At 34.9% G+C, this 13,382-nt stretch overlaps 1 protein-coding gene across 1 annotated transcript in view; it reads right to left on the minus strand.

Moving 5' to 3' along the window:
* Nucleotides 1-13,382, minus strand: part of Ccdc102b (coiled-coil domain containing 102B) — a 192,285-nt gene that overhangs the window by 142,989 nt on the left and 35,914 nt on the right. Inside the window, 1 exon segment of the mRNA XM_076837329.2 lies at nt 7,793-7,901. Within this exon segment, the coding sequence (XP_076693444.2) occupies nt 7,793-7,901 (109 nt within the window).

Raw genomic sequence — 13,382 nt, forward strand, 5'->3', positions numbered from 1 at the left:
AAATATTTCATGAATTCTCTGCTCCATACTAGGTGAAACATCCCTAAGGTGTGGGGTAAATTAACTTTCTTTGTCACTTTCTTAGAGACCTTGGTCCTTATTTCTTTTAGCCTAATATTACCATTATTCTCAAACTACTAATGTGTATATCTTAATTTAATATTAGCTGATTTCTTTCCTTCTATTTTTTAAGATGTTTTGCTTAAGTTAAATAAATGTTAAAATATCTGTTTTCATCTTCTTTTTAATTTATGTTTCCACAAGTAAAATGGATTAGGAATAGGCTAAATTTCTTTGATTAGTCTCATAATAATCTTAGAGTATATTCAGTCATCTCAGTGTTCTGAGGGTTACCTTGGCAATGCCTATAAATTATCCACTAGTAGTTTAATTAATTCTGACTTATGTAATTTAGTGCTTGTATCATTCTTAATTACATTTGTTTAAAAAGGTCTTGAAGGTACTTATGTCAGCAAAGTGGGTCCCATATGCTTCATTTTTCTTCTGCATTTGCCGAATTCTAATTTGGTGTTTTATCTGCCTTACTCTTTTCCTGATAAGCTAATTTATGTCATACAAAGAACGGGCTGAACAAATTTTCATGATGGATAGGACTTCAGGGATAAAGACTCATTCCAGTGCTCTGGAAAATCTAAAATCCTTAGGGATGGATGCAGAGCAGTGGAATCATCAGGCTAATAAAAGACCAAGTGTAGGATTTCAACTAGTCTCCTCACACGGCAGCTACAGCCAGTGTGCAGAACAGATGCAAGTAGAGCTAGCAAGGAAAATACCAGGATGGTGTCCAACTCATTTCAGATCCACCACAAATTGAAGAACTTGTGCTCAACACCGGGTTGAGGCACATGAATACAAAGCTCTACTCGTTCTGATGAGGTCTTCAAAATTTCACACCTTGTATGGAGGGTAAACAGGAAAAGAAGCAGGTGTTGGAAAGAATGACTCTAATGACGTAATGTGTAAACTGAGGTGCACAGCTGCTAAGAGCCACAGCCAAGTAATATGATGCATGGCATTTTTGGTTGAAAGGTGACGCCAGCAAGCCATTGAGATGATATGATTATGTTAAGATTTGCATTCATATGGATATTGGACTCCTGCTGTCCACCTCGGCCTGCTACAGGACTCCTGAAGAGTTCCCATTGGTTGGGGAAGTGCAGTAGGAGGGAGGAGGACCCTGCTCTTGGGATAGGGAAAACGCAGCGTGGGTCGATCGGCAATCTTCCCGGACACATACGGAGCATTGGCGGCAGTTTCAAAAAATAAAGTTTGTTCCTGCTTGAGTGGCTCGTGATTTTGTGCCCAGCCAGACTGCGGCACACAGCAAGGTGTGCCTGGCAGGTAGGAGCAGGGAAAGCTGCTATGGTGTTCTGGACAGAGAAGGCTGGGTGGACCTAACCACTAAGCAGCGTGGGCCCAGGTACTGAGCAAGTCCTTCTGTTTGTCTGTTGAAAGGTATGGACACCAGTGTAGCTAGAGGTTCACATGGCCAGGGAGAAGATGAAGAAGAGCAGAGGCACTGCTGACCAGTAACCACATGGGCCATCACCCCTCTAGATGCCCAGCTGCCCCCCAAGACTCCACTCGTCTCCCAAGTGGATGGGGGATCATCTGGTTGGTGAGTTTGAAGGGGAAACTGGAGATGTGCAGCTCTGTTCCCCCACCACCACCCATTTCCCTGGGAAAGAGATGTGTGTGGGAAGCACACACCCTGCAATCTTTCTCCAGAACACAGGCCATGAAGTGACAGGGTCCCCTGGGGTAAAAACAGCTGCATGGATATAAGGCAAGCGCTTAATATGAGGGTTCAGAATTAGGAAGCCCACGTTCTCTTAAATATAAGCTGAATTCTTCATCATTCATCTATTACAATGAAAGCAATATTTTAGCCAAGGCATTTATTAACAAGATGTCATATTAATAAGAATCGCTGTATTAGATAACATGTTGACCCCAAATGGGACACTGGTTAGATGCTTATCTAGTCTATTTTCTTTCTCCTTTTGGGTAAAACACTTGAATGTATTTCTCAATGTAGAATTCGGTGTAATTCGTCCACTGAGTAATGCACCTGTGAGTGGGAATGGGAAATCATGTGCTCTACTCCGAAGCCTGGCCCATCTAAATCATTCCCACTTGACCTCCTTCTTTTTTCCTAATCTTTATCCTGATGCCTATCATCCAGCTATGTGGCCTCTGAGAACCCAGAGAACCACAGAGTGGCTGAGTGGAAGAAGGCTGCCCTCCAAACAGAGGAGTCAAAGGGATGGTACTTACTTAAAAAAAAAAAAAAAAAAAAAAAAAGTCTGTTGGGCACTATTAGCTAAAATTGTGTCACTGCTCAGCAGTTAAGGTAGAAATGAGTGGTGTCATCACTGGGCATCCATCAAATGTCTGCAAGGTGGTTTGGCCAGGTGAATTTGCATTTCCTGGTCTCCCAAAGTTCTTGGAAGACAGTGCTTACTTTAAGTACAAGGGAGGTCTTGTAATGTTTCAAACAAATGTAAAGCTTTAGAAATATCTCCTTGGTTGGTGGATGGAAAGGGAGTCAACTAGGTCAGGCATGGTGGTGAGGAGACCTGGACGGAGACACCAAGCAAGAGATTGTGCTGGCTCTGAAGGGGATGGGGCAGGAATGGAAAGGAACAGTACCAGCTGTATTTTGGAGGGAGAATTGAAGAGACACATTAATGTTTTCACTCACTTCTATGGAACTATTTCTTAAGCCCCAAGAATAGCAATGAGACAATGTTTCCAAATTAGCTTGGCTCTCACAACTGTGCTAATAGTTCTCCAGATACCTATTTCTAATAAGAATCTTCTAGGACCTTTACTTGGTAGGTGTAGAACAGCTTCCCCATGATATATCTTTAAAAAATGTAAGTGTAAAATTTTAGCTTGTGCAGCTAGTAATTCTAACCTATTTCCACCACATCAGAAAGGTGTTTGAAATGTCAGAGGTAAGATTCTGATGCAGGCTGTAAGTACAATTGGGGTAGCAAGAGATGCCTTTGCCTCTGAACATAATCATTCACAAACATTTAATGAAGAGCATTGCAAATTATAAACTATTAGACATATTTTATGATCATAAAATGATAGAATATTTTATATTTTATTTAATACAATCCATAAAAGAATAAGAGGTAGAAGCACAGTATTTTCAGGAAAAATGTAAAATTTCAGGTTTTTAGATTGAGATGGATTTAAAATGTTAGCAGTATTCTCATATATGTCAAAGGATCTCTTCCATTATGGAAAGAATAAGAGTCATTGATTCTTTAAATGAGTTGTCACAATTATTTGTAATCAATGTTTCTTGCATGAATATTTGATCCTCTAGACCATGCGATTTCATAGGAATGATCATTTCAGCACACTTAGAATTCTTAATCTAATTCCAAATCAATATGTATAGACTTACAAGGAAAGAGCTGAATAAGTATTAAATTCAACACAGGAACAGCATTTTGGATATAATTACCTCTATTGCTCATTGTCTTGGTTGCATTTTAAATACTTACTTAGATTTTACAATTAAATTCTTACCATTTCTCTTCTCTAAATGTCAGTGATTTAAGAATGATTTCTCACTAAAGCACACCAGACTTTTAAATACATTTTTAAAAATCTAGCTCGACCAAGCACATCTGTTTCCAGCTCTAACAATTGCTAATCTTTTCATCAGCAGTCCTCAACCAGACATGAATTTGCTTTTAAACTGTTTCTGGTATCCACAAAAGAACTGCTCTTATATTCGAACAGTTTTATGTATAAAACCATAAAACCAGACAGTGAAAGTGAAGGTAATTATCAAAAGTTTTGAGGAGACAGAGAGTAAGAAAGAATAATACATATAAAATTTCAACTCATGCATCATGACACACTTTTTCTGAATGTCAATCAACTTGTATCTATACTTTGAATATTTTGTCCTTACACTTACCTGACAATGCCATTTTAAAATATACCATAAAATCCTTCTTCTGTTGTGATCCATTATTAAAAAGAATTAAACAAAAGACATATAATTATATGTGACTAGGTATTCTTATTCAGTTTTGAGTATTTTTAAACATTTCAGCATTATATAAAAATTAAAATAATGTGCATACAACATTCATACAAAAAGAGTCTAAGAATAACATGAGTTACTTGTCAGGAAGTGAAAAGAGATTTTTGTCAATCCCATATAAATAGAACAAACCATTTATGTCTATAAATTTTCTTCATCTATAATAAAAATTCTTTATTCATTTGTTGAGCTTTCTTCTTCTATTCTGAAGACCATACCGCTATTATATATTGTAAAAGCATCACATGTGTATAAATATGTAATTCTGTATGGACATCAAAGAAGCAACAATTTATATTTTATAATTGTATATTTGTTTTATTTTTTTCACCTAAATATTTTTGTTGATTTGTTTAGAGTGAACATTACCAGACTTGCTACCAAAAATCATCTTTGAGTATAAAATATCAAACATTTAAAAATATACATATTGCTTTATAAATGAATCGAAACTATGACTTCTTCCCCAACCAGTTGCAATGTTACTGTTAAATTTCTTGAATAAAAAGGCTTATGAAACTCAGTGACATTATCAAGTCTGCACTGCACACTAGTGGCAAGAGATAGTACATGCATGTGGCCTTTTTGAAAATTGGATTTCAGAACAATTTTATCTCACATATTAGTTTTCTTAGTCAAATTTAGAATCCTTTAGCATATATAGCATATGCACATATTTAAGAATAACATGATTTTCATATTGTAAACTATTCTTCCAGTAAAAGTAAAGTGATTAATTGCAAATGTTTGTACCCAGAGTCTCCAGGTTCAGTTAGGTACTTGTTCATATATAAATATCACCAGTTCATATATCCATGTAAGTGTGTGTACATGTACACAATATCTGCATATTTCACATGCACCTGCTAAATGTTAACCTACTTGAAAGGATTTAGTTGTCAGAATTCTTGCTCATTATTTTCTTTCCTTTGATTTGCTCATTTTTCTTTCCCGAACACTAACTGATACAATGAACACAGAATTATGTACAATTACTTTCCTTTTTAATTTTTTTGGGGGGTAGAGTAAATGATTGAACCCAGAGGCACTTTAACACTGAACAACATCCCCAGCTCTTTTCATTTTATTTTATTTTATTTTATTTTATTTTTTTGACACAGGGTCTTGCTAAGTTCCTCAGGCCCTTGCTAAGTTCTGAGGCTGTCTCTGAACTTGCGATCCTCCTGACTCAGCCTCCCAGGTTGCTGGGATTACAGGTGTGTACCACCGTGCCCAACTTTCTTTTTGTTTTATTAAATTTATTTTTAACTGATACCTAAAACTTAAAAATTGTATATGTGTCTATGAGACACTGTGTGTTGTTTCAATACATGAATACATTGTGTATTGAATACATTGTAGTATGTACATCGTATTGAACACACCTATCTCCTCAAATATTTACCAGTTCTTTATGGCAAAACATTGAAAGTATTTTCTTCCAGATTTTTGAAACACATTACCATTGCTATATTTACCCTACTGTGAAACACCAAGCTCAAACCTCTTTGTCCCATCTCAGTCACCCCACACTGTTTGACCTCTACTAGGCCTCCTTTTTCCCTGGCTCCAGCCTGTGGTCACCACCTTTCTACTCACAACTTGTATGACATCTGTATTCTAATATTCACTTTGGAGTGAGGTTGCGCAGAGGATGTCTTTCTGCACCTGACTTATTCCACTTAACACAATGATCTCCAGTTCCACCCACATTGTTGCAAATGGCAGGATTTCATTCTTTTCATGTCTTTGAATACTAGATATTAATAAACCATTCAAATGAGAGGGTCAATGACAATATTCTACAGTCAATAAATCAAAAGAAATGTAAAAAGGTAATGGGGGGGGGGCGGCTAGGGTTGTAGCTCAGTGATAGAGCGCTTGCCTAGCATGTGTGAGGCACTATGTTCTATTCTCAGTACCACATAAAAATAAATAAATAAAATAAAGGTACTGTGTTCATCTACAAACAAAATTTTTTTTTTAGAAAGAAAAATGGTTGATCATAAATAATTATAATGCCACCATGAACAGAACCTAAATCCACTAGGGATAAATTGATATTTCAGACTGCTTCATTAAAGAATATGAGCAGTTAGTTGTTTATGATGGATGGTAGGAAATACATCGTGAGCAGACCCTTTCCAGGAGTCTATAGTGGTACCAACTGTCATGTTGATCAAGAACCATCTCACCGTCTCTATGTACATCTCAAATATATATAATAGAGGGTTCTAAGAAACAGAAATACTAACATAAAACTGCAGCACAGTGTGCCATTCAGAACAAGACTCTTACAGCCAGGGTGTGACTAAGTCTGCTACTGACACGTGGTTTCAAATAGTTTTCTTTAGAGGAATTTCAATCTTTTATCCACCTTCTCCTCTCTGCCATGCCTTCTGCCCTGGGTTCACTGCGTTACCCACTCCGAGACAGGCAACCTGCTGCTCTCTCTCCTCTGAATGTTTTTTTTTTTTCTTTTTTTTTTTTTTGGATTTATTTTTTTTTCTGTCTTTTTTTATTATTAGTTGTTCAAAACATTACAAAGCTCTTGACATATCATATTTCATACATTTGATTCAAGCAGATTATGCACTCCCATTTTTACCCCGTATACATATTACAGATTCACATTGGTTCCACATCCACTTTTTTACATAATGCCATACTAGTGTCTGTTGTATTCTGCTGCCTTTCCTATCCTCTACTATCCCCCGTCCCCTCCCCTCCCCTCCCATCTTCTCTCTCTACCCCATCTACTGTAATTCATTTCTCTCTCTTGTTTTTTTTCCCTTTCCCCTCACTTCCTCTTATATGTAATTTTGTATAACAATGAGGGTCTCCTTCCTTTACTATGCAATTTCCCTTCTCTCTCTGGAGCAGCAGACCTGGCCTGTATCCAGTATTGTGGTGAGCGTCACCAGTGAGCAGGGCCTGGCTGGAGGAAAAGTGGGGAAGTGACTAGACACAAGAAAAGGCCCTAGACACTCAGGATTGGAGAGCCGCCCAGTGCGGGAGGAGGAGCCGCTTCACAGTGATTGCTTCCTGCGTATTGAGAGGAGAAGCTTGGCCTGGTGGGCACAGCTCCACCTACTGGAAGAGAAGTTAATCGAACTCTAAGACTGCATTTTAAAATTTTTTTTTTAATTTTTATTTTTTAAATTTTTAAACATTTTTTATTATTTAATTTTTTTTATTTTTTATTTTTTTCTTTTGTCTTTTCATTTCTTTTCAATTTCCTTATTCACCTTTCCTTGAATTCTGCCTGTTTACTCTCATTCTCTTTAGTGACTTCTTCCCTTCCCATCTAATACCTTTCCTCCCAAGCATCAGGACGCTGTTTATGTGTAGTTTACTAAATATGTATAGGTCAATGTTCTGAGGCGTTATATAGTGCTATCAAGTCCCTAGCTACCCCCAAATACTCCAGACCATTCTCCTGTTAATATCCCTTGTCAGTAGAGCAACCCTCCAAGGTTGCCAAGAGATACCAACCTCAATACCATCACATCATTAGACCTAAATATAAGTCCCAAGACCAAACCACAGACTGCTATATGCCATCAAAATCTGTACACAGTTTAGGAAACGAATGAATCTGCATTAAAGTGCAACAAAACTCATCATCTCTAGTCATAGTCTCCCATCACAAAAGAGAGACCCCAGAGACACACAATCCTCTGAATCTTGATGTACCTCTTGCACGTTGGCCTCCTTGGAGGCCTTTAGCTCCTCATACTTCCATTTCCACAGGGACAGAGCTGACTCCAGGCGTTCTACCTTCTTTTCCAGAGCAACACGCATCCTAAAACATTTAAGAAGTAAAAGAAATTGAAATAGACATATTTTGAAAAAGATTTTAGGAATGTATCAATTTTTGTGTTTTCTTTCTTCCTAATCTTTGATACTTGTTAATGGCCATTATGAGAGAAAGTGTGCTTTTAATGTATAAAATGTATAAATATTGACTAAAACTTGGTTGAATTTGTTATTCTGGCAATTAGCTTTACTGTAGATCAAACAAAGTAAACTCAGCTTTGCCAACACTGCCCTTCTGCTTGCTGCCGTGCATTTCTGTCAGTTCCTCACATTTCCATGACTTCCACCCACAGAAGGACATACATGTTTCTAATTTCATCGCGGTTTTGACACATCTTCCTCTTGTAACCGTATATGAAGGAAGCATCCTCTGAGATGACACAGAACACCAAGAAGCTCATCTAAGTTTAAAAATTAGTCACTTATTGGGGATCGAAAATATTTTTATTATTTGCAATTTAGTTTCAACAAAGCAATTTCAGTGTGATCTCTATTTAAACTACTGGAAATAATTTAGATTAATGTTCCATTTGTAGAAATAGAAACAGAAGTAGGATAAAATCTGGTCTTTTAACACCTAAGCCTTTGATATTTTTTTCCTTGCCCACAATGTCCACTAGAGTGAGTCACTGAAAATAATTAATTTCTGTGTGATTGTCATTAGCATAGGTTGACCTTTACAGCTGGCCTGTCCTTGCCTGTCTGAGATATTAGATTTCTGTTCAAACATCCTCCTTTTTTTTCCTCATTTCATGATGGAGTTGATTTCCTCATTCCTCAACTCTAAGCTCAGACAGGGGATATTAGATGTGAAACAGCAAAAAACTAGTGAAGACCGCACATGCTCAGCTCTAGCTAAATAAATTCTGAGTGTTACATAACACTGAGATTTTTGTGTTTGATAGTTACAGCCTTATTGTAATTATAATTAATAAGCACACACAGATTTATTTTAGTAATGGTAAGTGCTATTAGGAAGATCTTGAAATGTATTTATAAAGCTAGAAAATGCATGTGGAATCAAAATTGAGCATCATTTACCTATCTGTAGGAAATATGAATTTTCCTTGTAGCAATGCTGTAAGAATAATTCAAATAGTGTCAGGCTATAAATATATTAGTTTAATCCAATCAAATGTAAAAAGAGTCTATTAAAGAGTTATATAATTGCATTTGCATGAATCAAGCCATACAAGGATATAAAAGACTTATTTACAGCTTAGTTTAACTACAAAGGACTCAGGTTGAAAAAATCCACCATAATTTTTATAAGGATTTTGATTTGCAATCCTTATTATCACAGCAAATACATTAAACAAAATTACCAAATGAAAAAGTTCAGTGTAGAAGTCTAGGTTTCAAAACTGTGCCTATGAATATCTATGCTTCTGATTAATAGCCTCAGCTCCAATTTCTGATGAGCGAACCCAGCCAGCTAACACCCAAGCTTTTTACCAAGATTTATTTCTGTCCAAATTAGTGACTGTGTTTGGGATGTTGAGAAGAAAGAAAAAACAAAACACAGAAACAGTGTTTGGGATGTTGAGAAGAAAATAAGTACAGAAATAATTTTCAGATCACCAAATATATTATTTTGTGTTGAGTTAGAAAGTATGTCTACAAATCATTGAAATACTTTAGGAAATTCAATACCTATTGGGCACATGGAAACTTTAAATTTGGGATGATAATGCATATTAGAATATTAAAAGTTTTCAGGTATTGACTAGCACTTTGAATTTAAGTTGAATAGTCTAAAAATTGTAGTTCTAAGCTTGAAACTTAGAACTTTTAAATTTTATGATGATTGAAACTTATGATTGAAACTTAGAACTTTTACATTTTATGATGATTACCTTGAATGTCAAGGGACATTCAAGATAATCATCATAAAATTTAAAATTTTGATTTATTAGGTTTGAATGAATAGAAATTTGGAATATTGTCAATATTTGAAAAACTTAAATGGCAGACAAAATGTAAAATCACTAAAAAATGAATCAAAAATTTTAGTTAACTACATTTGTGTAATGGAATATGCTTTGATATTTTGCCTAAAACTAATTTTGTTATTTGAAAAACAAATGCTAAGAAAATTATACTTGAAAAAATGATAAATTCTAGATATTTAAATCACAAATTCAAAACCCTATATATTCAGAAATCAAGTGTCAGTTTTTGACATTGCATTTAAATCAAATGATAATTTAATAATTCAAATTGAGTTAAACTTTTTGGGCAAAATAATGTGCATTAACAAAACGTTATTTGATCACTGCAGAATGAATGTTGACCCACGTTGCTTAATATTAAGTTTTATCAAAATTATTGGAGTTGTTTTTCTTTCAGGGTTTTTTACCTAGTTGAAGAAGATCATCTCTCTCTCTCTTTCTGTCTTTCTGTCTCTTTCTCTCTCTCTGGACTTTCTCTGATTAGGTAAGGATGGTTCAAACACTAGCTGGAGGATTTGTAATATAAATAATTATATTATTTCACATATACTTTCAGTCACATGAGATATAAAGATATTATATCTAGACCTACACTAAATATCTAAAGCCAATCCATGAATTAAACAGAATATAATCAGGCCAAAGTAAATTAAAATTAATAATGACTTGTTTTCTATATAAAACAAATTAGTAACATTTCAAATATAGTACTATTTTTTCTCTGTAAGTATACATCTTAAATAAACATCCAGTATAGTACTATTTTTTCTCTGTAAGTATACATCTTAAATAAACATCCAATATATCAGTTTCCTTAAAAAGTCAAATACTTGTAATAAGTAAAACATTACACTTTGATCATGTACACGAGGAGGCAAGTAATTCACAAAAAAAATCATTAAATGAACATGTGGTGCTTAAATATTTTTAGCGTGGCCCCATTTTTTAAAAATGTGTGGTTTAGTGCAAGCATTGAGGATATTGCACATCCACATTTATGCAGCAGAGGGCACCCTACAAGTCCTTAATATTTTATCCTAATCAATTTATTCCATTTCAGAGGGATTTTCAAAAATGATTAATTCTATAGCTAAATGTACAATTGAAATGAATGCCAGGGTGATGCTACTTGAACTATAAGAAACAAAGAAAAAAAATCCCACATCTACTTTAAAAAATATTACATATTTCATGTACACATTATTTAAAAAAACAAAATTAAAAACATAAGACTCAACAAAAATAGATTATCTTTTATTTGATGTTATGAACTTTTAAAAATCAGATTGATATATATGAAATGAAAAGGTTCTAAAAGGTAAAATGCTAAAATTACTTTAATAAAATGCTAAAATTACTTTTATGTCTGATTTTTAAAAATATTTTTTAAGAGAGAGATAATTTTTTAATATTATTTTTAGTTTTCGGTGGACACAACATCTTTATTTTTATGTGGTGTTGAGGATCGAACCCAGCGCCCCGCACATGCCAGACGAGCACGTTACTGCTTGAGCCACATCCCCAGCCCCTATGTCTGATTTTTAATACATTATTATCTATCATGATCTCATAGTAGTTGAAGATTAAGTTTAGATATTTGTACAGGAAGACCTATTCAAAACATTTCTTGGAAGTGAAGTCTTGAAACATTAATATCTGGGAATAAATACTAATAATTTTGCACTATGGAAAATTGCATTGAAAAAATGTCTAATCAGTATTTCCTAGTAAGTCATTAGTTTCAAAATATTTTTGCCAAATAAAAATAATTGAGCATGAAAAACACAAATGTATTTATTTTTATAACCGTCTAAAATTTAGAGTTAGTATTTAACTGCTAACAATAAAAGTTACTACAAATATATTTTCAAAAGCAACAAAGATGTTATTTTGTGATCACATTCCCAGCTACTTATAATTACATTTTTATCAATGGGTGTTCTTAAGTTGCCAACAAAGCCATGTATAATTTATTTAATTAGATAAGAAATTTAATTAAGCACATTAACTCAGACAACAAGGCTTGGAGGTAAAGCAATCAGGGACAAAGTGCACTGTCATGCCACAGAACCCATCCAAGAAGACCGCACTGCCTACAGCTCTCCCTGACTGCTGCCTGAACACTCTCCTGATATTAGTTTTGTATCTGGCAGCCAATATATTCAATATATATTACTTTTCGCATTGTGTTGAATAATAGATGTACATATATATAGGAAATAGAAATGTCATATTTATCTTTCTAAATATATATTATATATTTATATATATACATATATATGTATATATATGTGTGTGTGTATATATATATCTTTAAAGCTTTTTAACTCACTACACTTTCTCTATGGTACTTTAAATCTCATTTTATTATCAAAAATTTTCAACACTTAATGAAGCAAAGCAAAATATAAGCATGCTACTTTTAAGGATTAAGGAACTAAAATAGGATGAACTGAAGTTCAGCTTAAATGACACAAAGCAAGCATTTATAAGGGACAGAGTGCTCTGCATAGTTGAAGTGGAAGACTGATTCATATGCTTCGACATTTCATCAAAGTAGTTTACCTCATGGCCTCCTTTACAGAGGATTTGGTAGTGCCAAAACTCTGCTCTCTTAATGTTTAGGTCCACCTAGGTCTGTAAGAACATCAGGTTTCTATGTTGGGAAGTTGTTCATAAAATTAAACAGTGTTCTGAATATGAACAATATAATAATTTTAGTGGACTTGATGAGAGGTTCTAGAGAGGGACATACATGGGTAAAATGATTCCCTGTATTTCTGCAGCTGGTTCCTGGGTTCTAGTCAAGAGACTAGATGGAAACACAGAAAAAATTATATTCATAGCTTCTTTACTGAAACCACCCACTCATTGACATTCCAGGAAAGGGTTGTAAGATTAGAGAGAATGCTAGCAATACTATATCCCTGGGAACATTCTCTTGTGGTATAAAGACTGCAGTGGCCTCCTGTGGGTTCCATGCAAATGCTGATTGACAGACACACACCAGGACTCATGACCCCCGTGGAACTGTTTCTAAGAGGCAGTGGAAAGACAGAGCCAGAGCCGAGTCAGACCCCCACCCTGCTTCATTCTTTGGCATATCTAGGTTTACATGCTGAAGTAGCTGAGAACTGAGAGTTTGCTTCCTCTGGGGATTGACAATTCAGTACAAGGAAGTCAGAAATATGTTTTGTGTATGTGTATGACTGGACGCATAAAGGTAGCATATGAATACCATTAAATCCGGCATCCTAGAATAGAAAAGGTTCTATCTGGAGAAATGCAGAACACCGTTCCTATTACACTGTGGCAGATTTGAGAGAAGTATGTGACTACAGAGAGCTAAATCTTTCAAGAAATAAAAACTAAGAGGCTCCAATTTCACTGAGACTTCAAGGGCCAGATGAGATTTTAACATGTGTACAAGTGTAAATCGTATCAGTTGCGTTCTTTTTTCTACTAATGTTTTTTTTTCTCTATTAGGAATTTATACTTGATGGCAGAATAATAAG

Source organism: Callospermophilus lateralis, chromosome 17 (assembly GCF_048772815.1).
Source record: "Callospermophilus lateralis isolate mCalLat2 chromosome 17, mCalLat2.hap1, whole genome shotgun sequence".
Classification (NCBI taxonomy): domain Eukaryota; kingdom Metazoa; phylum Chordata; class Mammalia; order Rodentia; family Sciuridae; genus Callospermophilus; species Callospermophilus lateralis.